Source organism: Molothrus aeneus, chromosome 3 (assembly GCF_037042795.1).
Source record: "Molothrus aeneus isolate 106 chromosome 3, BPBGC_Maene_1.0, whole genome shotgun sequence".
In the NCBI taxonomy this organism is placed as follows: domain Eukaryota; kingdom Metazoa; phylum Chordata; class Aves; order Passeriformes; family Icteridae; genus Molothrus; species Molothrus aeneus.
This window is the reverse complement of record NC_089648.1, coordinates 56,453,668-56,471,707: the sequence shown is the minus strand read 5'-3', so window position 1 is coordinate 56,471,707 and position 18,040 is coordinate 56,453,668. Positions and strand designations below refer to the sequence as shown.

At 37.7% G+C, this 18,040-nt stretch overlaps 1 protein-coding gene across 2 annotated transcripts in view; it reads right to left on the bottom strand.

Annotated features, from left to right (window-relative positions):
- HBS1L (HBS1 like translational GTPase) overlaps positions 1-17,829 on the bottom strand; it is a 59,026-nt gene extending 41,197 nt beyond the window's left edge. For both annotated transcript variants that reach the window (XM_066546987.1, XM_066546989.1), the window contains exons 1-4: positions 17,704-17,829; positions 15,007-15,072; positions 13,054-13,191; positions 10,707-10,901 (exon numbers count right to left, since the gene is read on the bottom strand). In XM_066546987.1, coding sequence (XP_066403084.1) covers positions 10,707-10,901; positions 13,054-13,191; positions 15,007-15,072; positions 17,704-17,746 — 442 coding nt within the window. In that variant the 5' untranslated portion in view covers positions 17,747-17,829. The remainder of the gene's footprint in view (positions 1-10,706; positions 10,902-13,053; positions 13,192-15,006; positions 15,073-17,703) is intronic.
- Between the last annotated feature and the right edge of the window lie 211 nt (positions 17,830-18,040).

The window sequence follows — 18,040 nt, the reverse complement described above, 5'->3', positions numbered from 1 at the left end:
GTGATTCATCCATCCTTAAAACAGGATTTTTTAAAAAATCTGACTCCAATCATACATTCCCAACACTCCAGCAATCCCATCTGAGAATTTAGTAAATTCTTCACTTTACCTTCTAAAGACACTGAGAAAACCAAGTTTTCTTGGTTGCTAGTTGATCTTTACCGTGACCTAAATGGACTTAGACAGAACACTGTAAGAACAAGTAGAGCTACGGTTTCCCCAGGATCTCTGGTTCTTCTGGAATCCCAAAGTTCTAAAAAGGACACAATCATCTTTAGTTTCATCCAAGTTCTCTTAGCTTTCAAGCAGAACACTCAATTTTTATACATGATACAGTCAACTATGGAAATGACTTTGTATTGGTTTACACTTCATCCCAACAAAACTAAACCAAACTAGTGTTACAGGACCATGAAGGAAAACTCAGAAAAAGCCTGGAGTGTCACTTTTTCCAGTGTAGGTGTACAGTATGTATGAGGAGAATCTCAAAAATGTATTTCAAAGGATTTTAAAAAGCTTTTCATTGCTGGTGACACATTTTTCCCTGAAATAAGCCACTTCCTTTCTAAAACCCACACAGTACCTCCGTGTCAAGATTCAGTAACTTCGCTAAGTCTGTGTATATATTTTTCTTACCCAAAACACGGAAGTCTTAAATTCGCATTTACTTTCCATGATTTAAGATATATCATGTCAGATTTCAAACATTTCCATTGAGAAAAGAACGCATTTTCTTTGTCAAAGACAGAATGCATAACATATCTGAGTATAATTAAGTACAAGAGGTCCTCATCTCTATAGCAGGCATTTGAGAATTGTAATGTTACAGAAAAGTTACCACATCCAACTGAAGATGGGAATAAAAATTTCTTCTCAGCTACCAATGTATAAACAATGGATTTTCAAATGAGCAAAATCAAAGCATCAGAGCCTTATCTGATAAATGGCAGTAAAACATGAGGAAATATAAAGCTAATGAAAATATATTGTACATCACCGTTAAACTTCAGAAAGTTTGCTCTTCTTTGGAATTCTCCCTATAAATAAAATCCAAAAGTATCAGTTTGTCTGGTTTTGCTTGGGTTGTGTTAGTCACTGAAGGCTCCCAACTTCATTTGTCCATTAACCACAACCAGAAGTTAAAGCACAGTAATTGCATTCTCACACTTTGCACTAAGAAGTAACCACTATCACAATGACCATCACAACACAAAAAGACAGAAAACAAATAAGTATTTGTCCACAGAAAGAGAAAAACGTATCATTCTGAACCAAAACCAAAGCTTGCTGCATTCAACTGAGTAAAAAGAAAGAGCTAATTACATCAAGTCACATTGTGGTGATGTTTCTGTGATTTTTTCATTTTTAACTGCTACTGATGTAAAGCAAAAATAAAGGAAGATATTTATACAGGAGAGGCAAAAAAAACCCCAGAAAATTAAAAGAAACATTAACAAAATGCAAGGTAAGCACCTGCCAATTTTATTTATTCTTTTCTTGAAACTGCCCGCACTGTATTACCAGTTATGTTAAAATTCTGAATAAATGCAGAATTAATAAAAGCATAAACCAAAGATACATGTCAGTGAAGAAATATCTGTTTCTCTATTAATATCTATTAACTGCTTCTCTGTAAGCAAAAGAAAGTAGTAAAGCCCAATATCTACAAACCTAGATTTGAGACATGTGCTTTATTCCTAGATTATCTGGCATGTCATGAGTAAGGCTTTTCAGCTTTCTGTGCCTTACTTTCAAGTTTGACTCAATTGTGAAGTTTTATTTCTTATTAAATATTTATAAAAAATAGACCTGTTCTTGGTGCTATTCTTGAGAAATTACTATAAAACAAAATAGACAGTGCCACCACAAAGACAGCTCAACTCTAGATTCCTTGCTGCCCCAACAACAACCAAACCAAACAGAATCAGTTCTCAGAGCTTTTTATTTCCTGCAAGGACTGCACATTTACAGACACCTGACCTCTTTCTTGCTCAAGCATCACTAAAATCAAAAATCTTAATGTCATAAAGTGGTTAACAATTCCGTTAATGGTGCCTAAAATGGAATAGAACCTTGCTCAATCACCAGTATCTGTTTGTTCTGTAACACTAATACAAGCAAAAAGAAATGAAAATGTAGTTTAGCTAGGAAAAAAAACATGCAGAAATTAAACAAAAATGTAGATGTTATTCATTGAAGGTACCATTTTCACAAAAATACTTTTCAGAAATTTGAATTTTAAGAAAGATTTTTCAGAGAACCCATAAATACCAGCTACATTTCCTGAAACAAAAATCTTTGCTTGTCTTGATTATAGTGAGAACAATTTACTACAAGACTGTGTTTCAAATTGTAATCTCTGAATATCTAATACCAGAACAAAGGACACCTGAGAAATGCTACACATGTCAAGAACATATGCCACCAGTCAAAAAAAGGGAAATGTGTATATTTTTCATGTTATGGATAAAAATACTCAAATTATCAAAATAATATCCATCTTCATCAGCTATTATGTCCACACATTGACAAAAATCACAAAATGACAGTATATTCTGAGTTGGAGGGGAACCACAAGGACCAAGGCCAGCTCCTGCCCCTGCAGAGCACCAACCCCAAGAGTCACACCATGCGCGCAAGAGCATCGTCTAAACACCTCCTGAACTCTGTCAGGCTGGTGCTGTGACCACTTTCCTGGTTTGCCTGTTCCAGTGCCCAACCACCCTCTGGGTGAAGAACCTTTTTCTTATATCCAGCTTAAACCTCCCTTAACACAACTTCAGGCGCTTCACTCAGGTCCTGTCACTGGTCATCACAGAGATCAGTGTCAGCCCCTCCTCTTCCCATCATGAGGAAGCTGGAGACTGGGATGAGGTCTGTCCTCAGTCTCCTCCATGCTGAACTGACCAAGTGACTCAGCTGCTCCTCATGCAGCTTCTCCTCTTGGCCCTTTCACCATCCTCATGGCCTCCTTTGCATGCTCTCTAGTAGTTTAACGTTGTTATGTTGTGGCACCCAGAACCGCCCCCAGCACTGGAGGTGAGCATGCCCCAGCTCAGAGCAGAGCAGGACAATCCCTCCCTTGCCTGGCTGGCCATGCTGTGCCCGATGCCCCTCAGAACATGGGTGGCCCTCCTGGCAGCCAGGGCACTGCTGACTCATGTTCAACTTGCCACTACCGGGACCCCCAGGCCCCTTTACATGGCACTAGTCTCCAGCCTCTCATTTCCCAGTCTGTATGTACTACCCCAGGTGCAGAATCTGACACTTGCCCTTGTTGGCCTTCACTTGGTTGCTGACTGCCCAACTCTCCAATTTATTGAGGTCTCTCTACAGGGCCTCCCTGCCCTCAAGGGAGTCCGCAGCTCCTCCCAGTTTTCCATCATCTGTGAACTTGCTCATTATCCCTTCCAGTCCTGTGTCCAAGACATTTACAAAGATGTTGAAGAGCACAGGGCCAAGGACGGAGCCTCACTAGAGATGTCTGATGTCACCTCATTCACTATAAACCTTTGTGCCTGATCCATGAGCCAGCTGCTCACCCATCTCACAATGTGTTTATTCAGCTGTATGCTGGACTTTTTGTCCAGAAGGATCCTGTGAGAGAGTCTCTAAAGCTGAAATCCAAAAAGATTACATCAACTGGATTTCCTTGGCTAACTAGGCAGGTTACCTTATAATAAAACAAAATCAGACAGGACTTTCATAAAGCCATACTGGCTGTGACCACTGACTGTGCTGTCTTTCAGATGTTTTTCAATACCTCCCAGAAAAATCTTTTCCATAACTTTATCAGACACTGAAGTGAGATTGATGAGTCTGTAGTTTCTGGAGTCTTCCTTAATACCTATCTTGAAAATCAGGACAATGCTCACCAGCTTCCAGTCAGCTGGGACCTCACCGATGATGAGTAAATACTTCATGAGCAACTCTTCTCTAAAATCTCCATCTCATTTACAAAAGAGTAAAATAATTTTCATTATGTTTTCATAAGTCTAATTCTTAAGAAATGGGTCAAAGATTCTCTTTCAAATATCACTTCAATATCTACAGACTACAACCATTTTACAGGTTATAGTCATATTCTGGTCTTATTAGTACCAGAAACTTAGGGCAATGGGTTATTTTCTAAAGGAATCCTACCAACACAAAGCATACTAACCAATTATTTGAGCAACAAACTACTGACATACCTCAGAAGTCACTGACAATTGTTTCTAATGGGCCATTTTTAAGCATGCAACTTAATGAATCCACAAACCAGATAAAGAACCCTTCCATGATGACACTAGAAGCTGATGAGCAGCTTCATACAGATGGTTCATCTTAAGAATTACCTAAAATCACAAACTGTAATTAGCTTTTACTTTTTGGTAATATGGTGTACTTTAACAGACCACACAAAGGAGCAACTGCTGCATAATACAGCAATAATAAAATAGAGACCCATTCCCATTGAACTGCATTGAAATAGCAATTTGGGAAGACAAGAGTGTAATTAAATAAATAAATAAATCACCATTGGCTTTTTGTTTCCTCACACTGTTCTCCAGTGCAGATAGGTGACTTGGACTAATGGCATTTCTATCATCTGGATGCAGTAAATTGAATATAAAATCTAAGTCTGGATGCAGTAAATTGAACATAAAATCTAAGTTCATTAGCTGTCTACATTTCAACAAAATGAAACAAAAAAAAAAGATAACCATAAAAACTCAATTCATCCCTTTTCAGCACTTTAGGAAGTTTACTACATGAATTACAACGAGATGAAATATTTTCTTGAAATATTGATCCATAATCAAACCTAATACAAAAACATTTTTAAAATCTGAGAAGTTGGGTACTTTAGATTTAAAAAATATGTGACTAAGTATCTGTATAACCCTAGCTCGTGTATGAACTACTGCCCTTGTATAATGGCACTGTAATAAAGTACATATGTTTCATAAAAAGACAAGCCATATCCAATATTCATACAGATCTTTTGTCCAGATAGTCATTTTTGCAGTATTAGTTTGCCTAAGTAGAGATTTTCAGAAACTGTTGATTACAGAAAAATGTTTCTGAATGGCACAGTAAGGAAACAGGGCAAAACACAAGACTGCAAAGACTACACCACTGCACCAATTAGTGTCTTAGAAATAACATTTTGAAATACTATTGTTCAACAGTTCTAGAAATTCAAGCAGTTTGCTGCACGTGAAACTTAAGATCTTGAGAAATGTCCAAATAGATTTTGCCTTACTTTCTCCAAAGGAATCTTCTGTGCAAAGAATGCCCATGCAAACCTGGACAAGAATTGGAACCTGTTTCCACAACAGACATAAACATTACAGAACATTCAACTCTATTTCTATCAGGTAAGTTAACAAGAAATTGTAATTATCTCAGTCCTTCAATAATATGCATTTTATTTACATACATAAAGCAACATCCAGAAGTCAATTTTGTATTAAAAATAGTTAGCAGCCATTTAAAAATTATGCACAAAATAGATTTGATGTACTAAATGCCTTAGGAGTACACAGTAGTACCTCTATGCAGTTTAATATTATCTTTTTCTGTTTATATGCAAACACAGACAAGTATTTTGCAATGTTAATATGTGAATTCCAAAACAAGTAACACAATTAACTCATATTAGCCAAAGATAGACAGTAGCTGCAAAATGGGGGGGGAGGGGGGGGAATTATATACATGAATTAAGAAAATAAGCTCACCATGTCAAGCATAAAACAGCAGATTTAGTTTACTAGAATTCTAATATTCATTAGGCACAAACCCTTCAGTGCAAAGGCCAAACACAGTTGTTACACAAAAATGCCCCATACCATATCATGCAGTATTCCAACACAATTAAACTTGTCCTTGATACCATATACCTCATTCTCAGTAAATAATTAAAGGAATAATTAAGGAAATTATTAAAATACCTGTTTAATTTAAAAAGCAAATATAGTGACACAATACTTTTTGTTTAGAAAAACAAAACTATAAAATTGTCTAGGCATGAAAATAAATCTCTGGTGAAAATGAATTGGAATTCAGGTTAATCCACCACTTAGGTACCTTCTCCAATGTTTAGCCTGCAGGTCTGTATTAATTCAAGGCTCACTTCAGGATTCAGGATTGCAAACTGAGGAAAAATCCCTCCCCTACTGTTTACACACTGAACAGCATATACTGCTCCTTCATGACCACTAACACTAGAGTCAAATGCCAATGAAAAAGTAATTATATATGAAAATCTAGCTGCCTAACAAGATCCAAAGTTGTTTACTAAGCTAACAATCCCACAGTAAGATCAATGATAAACATACAATGCTGATGTTCTTTTTGCCCCCTACCACTTGTTCCAATGGTATCCACAGAACTTATATTTAGTTGTATGTCCAGTTCATGCTCTAAAATGGTAACAAATGCTAAGGGGTTTTATGCAAATAAGGGCAACCAGGGGAATGAGAAAACAGACCAGCACCAAAGTTAGACAGAGAAAATAAGAAAAGATTTAAAAGGGAAAGCAAATCTGTTCAATTTTAAAGGACCCACACATATTAGAAATCTCTACTGACATTAATGAAGTCTTCTGGAGTATTTGAAACACAGGAAAGTAAAACCACCTACAAATATAACAGGCATGACAATGCCAAACTTTGCACTCATATTTTATGTTGAAAAATTAGAATTTCTCTGCTAGAAAAATACACACAATTTTTGGAAAAGTGAGCTTTAACTACAAACTCTGCTAACAGGACCCTTTGGTCAGTAGGAAAAACAGACTTGGATTTTTAAGCATGGGGAAGTTAAAGCTTGGATTAACTTCAGGGAAAGAGATCACTGAAAAGCACTTCATATTTTTGACACAGTAGAATTTGCTATTATGACTAATCAATAAAACAATCAGTAGTACAATCAGTATCCACCAGATTCTATAGAACGTCTTCTCAGGAAATGAATTATGCTCCTGCTAATGAACTTATCAGATCATAGTATAGACACTGGATTGTATTATTTAGTCCTTTAAAGGAACTCCAAATAGGTTAGGATAGATTAACACATCAATTGGAACATAAACACTGCAGCACTGTCATCACATAAAACTTTTATTAATTAGGGTAAGAAACATTAATTTCATTTACAAGGTCAAAGATCACACTGGTCTTAGTGCTAAGTGACAAATGCATCAACTAGACAAACAAGCAAAATAAACAGACCATTAAATTTGTACCTGAGAGAACTGGAACATGTTTTGTTTTATTTTATTTAGAAACAAAATCATAGTGTAATCTGAAGTCAGGAATAAACCTAAAAGTTTAGTCCTTTTTTTTGACCAAACATGCTCAAAAAAATTGGTTAAAACTAGATGAAAGTCCTATCTACTGTTTCATACTAGCTGCCAAGTTTAGCATAAGTTTATGAACACACATTTTTCGAGTTGCAGCAGTATCTCTATTGAATTTATTGCTGTTCTGAATTTAAAATACTGACAATGACACTGGAAATATATTAGATGTCATAATGTGTGCTGAAAGGAAAGTTAAAACATACATGCAGCTACTAATTTGAATAATAGGGCACCATAGTAATTCCAGAATATTCTGATTTGGATCTTTCATCTAAAGATTCAAAGTAACAGCAATGTGTACAAACAGCAGAAGAGAATGCAATTCCATTTCTGAAGGAAGTTTTCATCAAAAAAGACAAGAGGCAGACACAAACAGCACTTAGGCTTTGCCTTTTTTTTTTCCCATTAAGCAAAGACTCTCATGCTACAGTTGAAAGTACTGAAACTTCGGCACTTCTCTGAAAGACTTGAGAACAAACAATAGAATCCTAGGGAACCTTCTTATGAAATACATGCAGCATGTACATATCTATAAAATTGCTGGTTTAAAATGCTGGATATCACATTTTGATAGCTAACTGGAGTCACGGGGCACAACAATTTAATTGCTTGCTCCCCTACAAATTTGGTCCTATCAAAAACTACGTATGTACTACCACAACCAGAACTGTCAAAACCTGAGGTCCTTGAGGCTTTTAAAAACTAAAGGCATTTCTGTTGTAATAGTGTGATCAGTATAAAGATAGAATAATGACATTGACTGGAAACATCCATTACAAGACTGGCAGTTTAATAACATACCTTTATCAGAAAATCTAGCCTTAAGAACATTTAATAAAACAGTAGTAATATAAACTGAGGTTCCTGCTCCCCAAACTATCCACCATATAGCAAAAGTAAATTACTTTACAAAATTCACTGTTCTTCCCAATGAACTGTATCTTCAACACCTAAAGTGATATTTCAAGAAGACTAATGGTGTTTACAGAATTTTTTACATGCATCTGTATAGTAGAGTTCAAGACTTTCCAGAAGTTAAAAATGTTAAACTGTCAGTGAAAATTATGCAAAAATTAGGATATTCAGTGCAGCACTTTAAAAGTTCACATACAAATTTCTACTTATCAGCAAGAACTGTAATATGTCAATAAAAAAAAAAATTTAAAAAAAATCAACTCTGGATCATAAATAGGTCCTATATTGATTCTTTAAATACAATTCAATAACAACACTGATGCCTTTTTTTTTCCTCATTACTGTCTTGTAAAAGCTTTTCTTTGGTTAGCTTTCACAATATCATCAGGAGATGCTGTTTTGAAGTCAAACGGTGTTATGGTTATTGTAGGACCAGTTTCCTTGGGTTTTACATCTTGTACTTGTCTACTGTATAGGAAAGTTTTGTGCATCCCAACTGTGCGCCGCTTATACCCTTTGGGAGGATAACGGAGGCACAAGGTTAAAGCAAAAGCTGAAGGTCTTGCACGCAGCGCCTTGATCCATGAAAGGGACAAATCCTGCCTCTTAAGACCACCATGCCCTTTCTTGGGTTTTCTGTTTGCTTTGGCAAAACCAGAACCTTTTCCTTGTTTTTCTTTTACAAGTTTCATTTCAGGACTTAAGGTATTTGACTGTCCTGCCACACTTTTCTCTGTAGATACACCTGCATTTTTTAAAAGGACACTTAAATCAATGCTGGTTCCTTGGGAGGGCCTCGATTCAATTACATTATGCATGGGCAAGTCCATCCTTTGCTGAGTTTTATCTATTTCAATAGTCTCTGCTATTAAATCCGAGAGTGATAAATTCTCAACCTCCTTTACTGGACAAACTTCAGAAAGGGCTAGAGAAGACAAAGATCCTGTTAGCTCTGGCATCCCACCTGAAGTTTGGGGTTGACTTACTAGTTGTGATAATGATGAGGTTCCCAACTTCCTATCAGTGAGACTTGCTGTTGACTGGGTGTAAAGATCAGCCAAAGAGTAACAGTGGCTAGCACTGCTTTCCTGGTGCTCCTGAAGCAAGTCAGCCAATGATGTACTTCCAGATCTTAACACTGGCAAAGCAGCCATGTCTGAAGAGAGGCTTTCTTGCTTTCTACTTTGTGCAAGTGAAGAAAAATTTTCAAGAAGTTCATTCTTTTTATTTATAGGATGACTGACTTTATTATCAAGAGCCAAGTTTCCTAAAGCACCTCCTAAACATGGAGGACTATAAAAACTTGCACTACTATTACAATCAGAAGTTTTTGAGGAAAAAAGAGGAATGCTGTGTTCAGGACTCAGAGAATCACAAACCACATTCTGCATCATCAAGGATTTCAAGTCCTGTGTTTCCTTGTACTTCAATGGGTTATTTCCTATCCTAGAGTAAACATCTTGACTGTCAGGAACCAAACTTACTGCATTAGCACTTTCTGGTAGTTGCTTCTCTGCTTGTTTATTCACAGGGGCACAAAATGATCCTTTACACAAATCACTGAACGCAGATGACAGAACAGGTGAAGAGGATTTCAATCCTTCTCTTTCACATGAAGGTATACTGGATTTCTCAAAATTTGTAGTTAAAGAATAAAGAGCTGAATCACTTTTGTCTGTCAAGTTTCCAAACACAGGTTTGTTGGTGTTGTCAGCAAAACTGTCTACTGCACAAGAGAAACTGTCTGTATCAACACACATTTCTGGACAACAATGTAAGTCTCCTTACCTTACAATAGCCAATAATTTTCAGATGGAAGTCCAGTCACAATGAAATATCCCATTTTTTTAAAGTTGACAGCAGCAACAAAAAAAAAAAATCAAGAAACATGAAAAGGCATTTAATTACTAAGTGTCATCCAAAGGTAAGGAACATTCTACATGTAAATCACAGGTATCTACTGAAATACATAAAGAACTTTAAGAATCAGCAGAGAATGCCAGTAAAGACTACAAATATTTTAGTACAAATCAGAATAAAAAAGTTACTTAATAGACACTACCCATAAAGGGAGATACTAGGGATGGGAGATGTCAGTTTACCAAATAAATAACAGAAGCACTAAAAATTTAAAGATGCTTTCCAAATTTAAAGACATGCATTAATTCAGTTAAATCATATATTATAAATGAGAAATCTATTGTGAACTGCAGATGGTCCCAGCTTGGATTTAAATTGACACTGAAGTGTTATTTTGACTTCTCGCTCAAGAAAAGCTCTTTCCTTGAAACGTTTTAGAATACACATATAGTAAGTCAGTCTTCTTTCATTTTCCAAGAAATGACTATTGCAATGATAAGTGTCTTCACAGTTTGTAAAGCCCAAATTAAACTGTAGATAGAAATGAATCACCTTGAGTATAAGCAATTAAATATAAGTATACCTTTTGTAGTCTTTGCTAAAATCACAGCATCCTTATTCTTGGTCTTCACATTTTGCTTACTGCCTTGTGAAAGCACAAGATCCAAAGCCTTTTGTACATCAAATTTAGCATCCAGTACTGCTTGCACCATTGTTTGTTCTGGTATGGACTCTGCCAAAACTTCTCTCATTTGATCAAGGCATGAATTAAGACGGGCTGAAAGAAACACATTAGTGTTATAAGCTGCCCAAAAATATGTCTTCAATGACCTAATCACTAGCACCACACCTCTGATTAGCAAACAGAAGGAAAAATATTACAATCAGGGTTAAAACCTTTAGAAATTAATTTCAGTCTCACTTACTGCCCTGATAGACTTTGTTCCCACACCCTGCAGAATGTTTGACCTACTTCAGATATTTTAATAAATAATATATTATTGACTATTTATTAATCTAGGAAGTCTCAGTACTGAAATATGTTGATGTTGTAAAATAACCATCTTCATTGCAAGGAAGAAATACAAATAATCACCTTAAAATTATCCAAAGCAATAGAGTAAGTCAACATACAATCCCACTGAACAGCACATCTTAAGTGCTTACAGATGCTACAAATAACACCCAAAGTAAAACAGCATTTTCAGGGTCCTCAGGCCTTAACAACTGAAAACCTGGATCAACATGCCAGGTTTCAAACTACCTGTAATCTTTACCTTTTCTGAAACTGTAATATATTTTTTGGCTGATAAAATCAATTTTCTTTGTAGTATATTTCTGCAACTACTATAAACCTTTACTAGATACTTGCTGCACAATAAGAAACTGAAAATTCACCAGGTTGCCACTCACTGGAAGCCATACAAACACTAAAGAGCAGAAGAAAATCTTCCTGAAGTCCTGGTTTCTGCCAGATCAGATTTTAGAAAACAGGAACTGAAGAACAGAAGACAGCCACATATTTTTATTTGAACACTTCCTGGAAGATGTTTAAAGAAGTTTGGGAATTCAACGCTACAGAATTCCTACCTCCATGAGGTTACTTATATTATCACCCTTTACCTGTAATTCAAATAACAAGTGAATCTTCCCCAGACATTTGCCCTGCAAAACAAGTGTGGGTAGAGCTCTGCACAATGTGCTGGTTGCCATTTTACTATCTAATACCCAACAAGAACAACCTTGTGAAACTCTTTGCAGCCACCCTGGCTACATCAATAATTTTGTGTTAATGGCCAACACTACATACTGTATTAAACATAATAGGTCTAGTGAGACCACAGCTGTTTTCACAGTAGAACTGGATTATTTTGAGGTTTCTTTTCTCTCTTTTTTTAGTCCAAAATGTTACTTTCCTTCCTGCTCCAATACCAGGTCTTAACTGACTGAGTCTGTCAAAAGCATTCTGCAAAGCCAGAGGACTGCATTGTCTAGATCACATGTACCATTATACTGGCTCATCCTTTCAAATTGCCCTCCACAGCTTTATTTCCTGCTGTAAAAACATGTATATTATTCCCCAATGTATCATATTTAACCATATCTCTAAGCATTAGCTTAACTTCTATCAATTTACTTGACATGTAATCCAAATTCTTTTTAATTCTGTTCTGAATTTTCTGCAACTTTTTTAAGTATCAAATTTCAACACACTTTAGTCTGATCTTTTCAATATTTAAAAAACAATCCTGATTATTCTCAAAACATTAAAAACTGTACTAACTATTAATACTTAGGAAAGAGACTTGTGAATCTTTTTCATAAAGCAAGTAATTAGGCAATTAGGCAGCAAGTTTAAAAAAACAAAAGCAAGAATTTTTTCCCCAGCCACTCAGTTCAGAACTCAGCTTGTAACATGGAACTCATGGCTGCAAGACTGAATGGAAACAAAAGTCTCACAAACTCAAAAGGTAAGGGTAAGAAAAGATTGTACAGAATACTGGCTACTCTTTCAAGGAAATTAGAGACTTAGAAAACCCCTTAAATACTGCTAATTGCTATAATTTGGAATGCAAAGCAAAAAGAAATCATTTTAATACTAATACTCAGGTTATAACATTCAAGAGTCAAGATTTGAGCTGTCAGTACAGCTGTTCTAATGTCTCCACTTCACATAAAATCTCATTATTTCTAGTAACAAACTAAGAACACATTTCAGTGTATGCAACCAAGTTACAAGTAGTACACAAAAGGTAGTTTTGAACTTGAAGAATGATCACTGAAGGTAGCTCCCTGAAGGGTATTGTTTTATAACAAGATTCCAAAATTTTGAGCAATGTCAGTCAAGTAAGAAATATTAATTTAAGGATATTTTAGTAAATCTTTAACTCTTGTAAGAGATTATTCTGATAGTTGTTTTCTATAATTACCTCTATCAACTTCAGTCAACTGATGAGTGGGTGTAAAACAATCAGCAGCAGCATCAGTACCTTCATAGCCATACTCTTCATCTAATGGCTCAGCAAATGTGGCTGGTTTGTCTCGTCTGGAGTAAATAAACTGAGCTGCTGCATTAGGTAAAAAACAAAGTAATAAAAAAAGAAGTTAATTTTTTTTCCTCCTTTAAAAGCAAAACATAACTAAAGGTAAAATAAGTTAGGATGTTGGACTGTTGCAGTGGTTTCAAGGGGGTGGTGAGACACTACTGTGTAATAACTACTAACTGAGGATTGCACAGAGCGTACAACAGCTCATGCTAGAATATAAACAAGTTGCCATCACAGTGAAACTACAGGCTGGGCAATATCCTTGTATGAATGGAATGCAGTAATTCTGCAAAGTTCAGCATTACAAAAAAGATTATACTCCAGGTTTGAGAAACAGTATTTTCTATACAAATCTATGGCCTAATGTCTTCAGAACCTTACACCATTTTTGAATTTGAATTTTCAACCACTTTCAGTTTGAATTTTAAAAAGTTAGCATGAAATGAGCATGGCTTTTAAAGTATGTGACTATAATATGTGACTGTTAAATTACTGATAAGAATTGAGTAGAGTTGAACACATTCTTTCTTTCTTGGAATTTCATTAGAAATATAGCCCATGAGTAAAAACACATATTCACAAAAAACTTTAAACAAGTGCATGGTTTCACTCTGATTTAGCAACATTAATCCATATACAGCTAAAACTCTTTGCTGAACAAGAGCCCCAGTCATTATACTTTCTCACAAATGTGCAAAGCATAATGTAAACAAACTGCCTTAAGCCATGTAATATTCTCCCCAGCTCTGAAATCCATACAGAAAGCAGGTGTATATCCAGAAGTAGCAACTTCTAGCAGCTGTTTCCCAAATGCATTCATACCACTTCATATTCAACTGCAAAAACTGAAGCAACTATTAAGACTGCTATACAATCTACATCAGATTATTTTATAATTGAAGCTTCCACACAAAGAGTTCTTAGGAAAATTACTGTGCACAGCCAGGAATTGATTCTGCCATTTATCAGTCTATACTTGAGCAAAAGGTACACATTGCACATTTTCATCACTGAAATCAACAGCATGGGAGAGGACCAGAGTTTATCTCAAGAAGACCTAATTATCTCAAGTTCCTGTGGCCAGAGGTCACACACTACATCACAGTCACGGTGGATTAGATCCAAACCAGTTACCTGCAGTAGCATAGCTTCATGTCAATACCAGCTGTACTATTTCCAGGGCCCATTCAGCTCTAGAAACACTGCCACCAAATCTGGGGAAACCCTAAACTGATAATCTTGCCAGAGACTTGACTGGTGAACACAACTTGACGGTTCTACAGCCAGGCTGAATTCAGCTGGGCTGAGCCACTCCAATTATGCCTTACCTGAGCACACAGCTTTTGCTGGTTTTAAACCTACTTTGCAACACTGCAATTGCTGGAAGGCTGATTAGCTCCACGTGATCTTGCATGAGAGGAACAGCACTGCAACCCACAATAAGACTCCCTGTCCCATATGTACTCAAAGGTGTGTAGAAGACATCAACTACCGGGTGCACAATAACAACTGTTAAGCTCAGGTAGATCCTACTAACCACAGGAAAAGACACCAAATGTTTCAAGATTATCAACACATTCCCACAGAGCAGATTTTTACACTGACAACTACATTCCAACCATCTAGGATAATACATATGTAGGACTCAAGATGTGGCCAGTTGTCTAATGAGACTTTCAAATGTCCAATACCTAACACTACATAACTGACTGTAACAGGATTATAGCCACTAGGCACTTTTCAAAAGTGTCACCAGCTTTTAAACTTTGTTTTCATTCAGAAATAAATATCAGAACAGGTATCAATAAACAATACTTGATAATTATTTGAACTAACCTGTTGAAGGAGAAATGCAATAATCATCTTCTACTGATTGGCCATACACATCATCATCTTCAAAGTCTATGAAGCAAAAACAGCAAGATTAATCTGCACAATTTCTAAATAATACTACAATTCAAAGCATAGGTTTTGCACAAGGTTTTATGAAATAATGCATTTCCTGTATTCCAGAAATAATGCATTTCCTGTATTTGAGTGAGGTTCTGTTTACTTACCTAGGAGAGAAATAACCTTCCAAGTGCCAATAACAGAATTTTCTTACAATAATACAATTTAACATTTAATAGTCTATTCACTAGGCTGAAAATTTCCAAGAGCTACCATACTTCACACCTCCTCCTTCAGCAGCTCCTTGGCCCTCACAGACTAACTTTCTACATTCCACAAATCTTTACCCATGGCACTTCTCTTGATATTTTTGCTTGACCTCTCAGTGTTCACTCCAGACAGGCAGTTCAATTACTATTTCTACTTCAACAACTCAGGATCAGCATTTCTACTCCATTCCTATGCATTTCTCACCTTTCTTCTCTATTTTATGCTCACACCCATCCACCTTTCAAATGAAGTTCAGCGAAGCAAAAAAAATGAATTCACAATTCCCTTTGAATATGCAAAGTTGTTTCAGGCAAAAAACAAGTATCTTAAACAGTTACTTAAAGATAAAAATATTCTTTTCTCAGAAAAAAAAAAAAAGGCATCAAGAAATACAAAGAGTAAGTTATGCACCTTTGTCTCCAAAAATGAATCCCAGTATTATGCCAATCTTAAAAAATACTGTAATTTTCACTAAGTAATAATGAAATACATGAAAAAAGTAACAAACTATTATTAAAGACACTACTGCACTTGGCAGCTTCACAAGTAACATCTATTTTTATTGCTCTAAAAGACAGACCACAGCATGCACTGACCATAAAAATTAGAATTTAAAAATTACATAAATTACAGAGAACAGAGTAGAAGCTACTCTGTAGAAGCATTCCAGCTGTAGTGTCAAGATATCTGCAGATGGAATATCACATTTGGTTATGATCACAATATCTCAGAAAGGAGAGGGGGAAAAAATGGAACATGGTCAAATAAAGACCAGAAGACCTAAGGCCTCAGAAGTCTGCCAATGAAAGGAAACCAAAAAATACTAAGCTAAATATTTAGCTTAGAAATGCGACTCATATTTGGGCATTACAGAACCACATGCAGCATAAAAAAAACCATACTGCATTTAATAGTGAAGAAGACACAAAGTCTATTTCATTTGGGCCATAAATGATTCTGTGTGACTACACAAGAAACGTGTGGTACAAGGGTAAAGACCTGACACGTAACCTCACAGTCATGTTTCCAATAGCAAAAAGGAACTTAATAGCTACAGCAAATTACTGAGCATCTCAGCAAACTCATTACAAGAGTCTGATGAGTGTATCAACACTGAAATTAACTATGCATTGCACACTCAACTTCTCAAAAGCCAGCGACTCAGCTGAAATCAACATTTCAACCAATCTGTGATGAAAAATGGTCTCTAGAGGATGAAAAAATCAAGCAGTAAAATTCCCAGTCTAGTTCGGGATTTTGCCTATATTAGGTAAATTTACACTAGCAGAAATTTCAAGGTGGGAACACACAGCCAGCACAGCTCACATGAAATTACAACTTCCAAGAAATTCCAGTATCAGAGTGCAAGACCCAATTTGTACTACTATAATACATAAAAACCGTCTGAGTCTGTTCACTCAACAGAAGACCAGGGACAGGCTGAAGCATTTCTTGCATTTTTTTAATAATCTGACAAAGTGAAGCAACAAAATTGCTGCTCTCACAAAAGGGCTCTTTAATATGAATGGGAAGTGTGTCCATTTCTCCACAACCCAAGCCAACAAAAATACTTTCAAGGAAAAAAAAATTTACTCTGAATTATGGTTTGTGTAAGTTAATGGGCCCAGGGCACAAAGAAAGCTGCAGTATTGCAGGCACAAGCCAAGTTCTTAAGGAAGAACTCCTTCATTCTACACAAGAAGTGTAAGTAAAATGAGACAGGTGCCTGAAAAAGAGATTAATCCCTAATTGCACAACTCCATCGTTAAGAATTACATTTCTTCCTCAAGTAACAGCTGTTAACGCCTATCTATCAACATCAGCAACACTTTGTTAGAGCTGGGCCGTGAATAGAAATTTTTAAGTTTTTCAAGACTAAAGATGGATAGATTCAACCATACTGAGGCTTTCTTCAAGTCAGCGCCGCTATTAAAAAGCAGAGTCAATTTGGGCAGCTCAAGGCAATGCAGCTGTGGCTTGAACCCCGTACCAAGGGCACGCTCTCCCCGTGCGGAAGCTCCCGGGAGCCCCTGGCAGCAGCAGCAGGAGGTCCTGGACGGCAGAGCGGCCACGTGTACCCGACCCTCCCCACTCGAGCGGGAAACGGGCCGGGAACGGGGCGGGGAGAGGCCTCGCCCGGAGCCCCGTCCAACCCCCGCCGAGGGGAGGTGAGGGGGCGGCTTTTCCCCTCCCACCGCCCCTGACAGCCCCCCCCGGGCCCTCCCCTACCGCCGTGCGAGCCCCGCCACACCCTCCTGCCCGCGGCCACCGGCCGGCCGATGGCAGGGGCACCGGCCGGGGAGCGTGGAGGGACCGGCAGCTGCGGCGGGCTCCGCAGCTCTGCCACCAGCACCTGCTCGCCATAACCGCTACCTTCGTCGTAGTTATATCCTCGGACGTTCCTGTGCCGGGACATGACGGCGACGGCAGCGGCCTCGCTCGCTCGCCCGCCCGCAGTGACGCTGGCGCGGCCGGCCTAGGTCGCCATGTTGAAGTACGGCGGCGCCTGGCGGAATCCCCTCTTGCACAGGCGCGCGGGGCGCCGCTTCCGCCCTCGTGCGCTGCTGCGCCTGCGCACTGCCCGTCCCGCCTGGCTCGGGCCGCGCGGGGCCGGGGGCGGCTCTCGGAGGTGCTCGCGCCCCGCCCTCGCGGCGGGCCCGGCTGAGGCGGCCCGGGGGGAGCGCCGGGCCTGGCGGGGCAACCTGCGAGT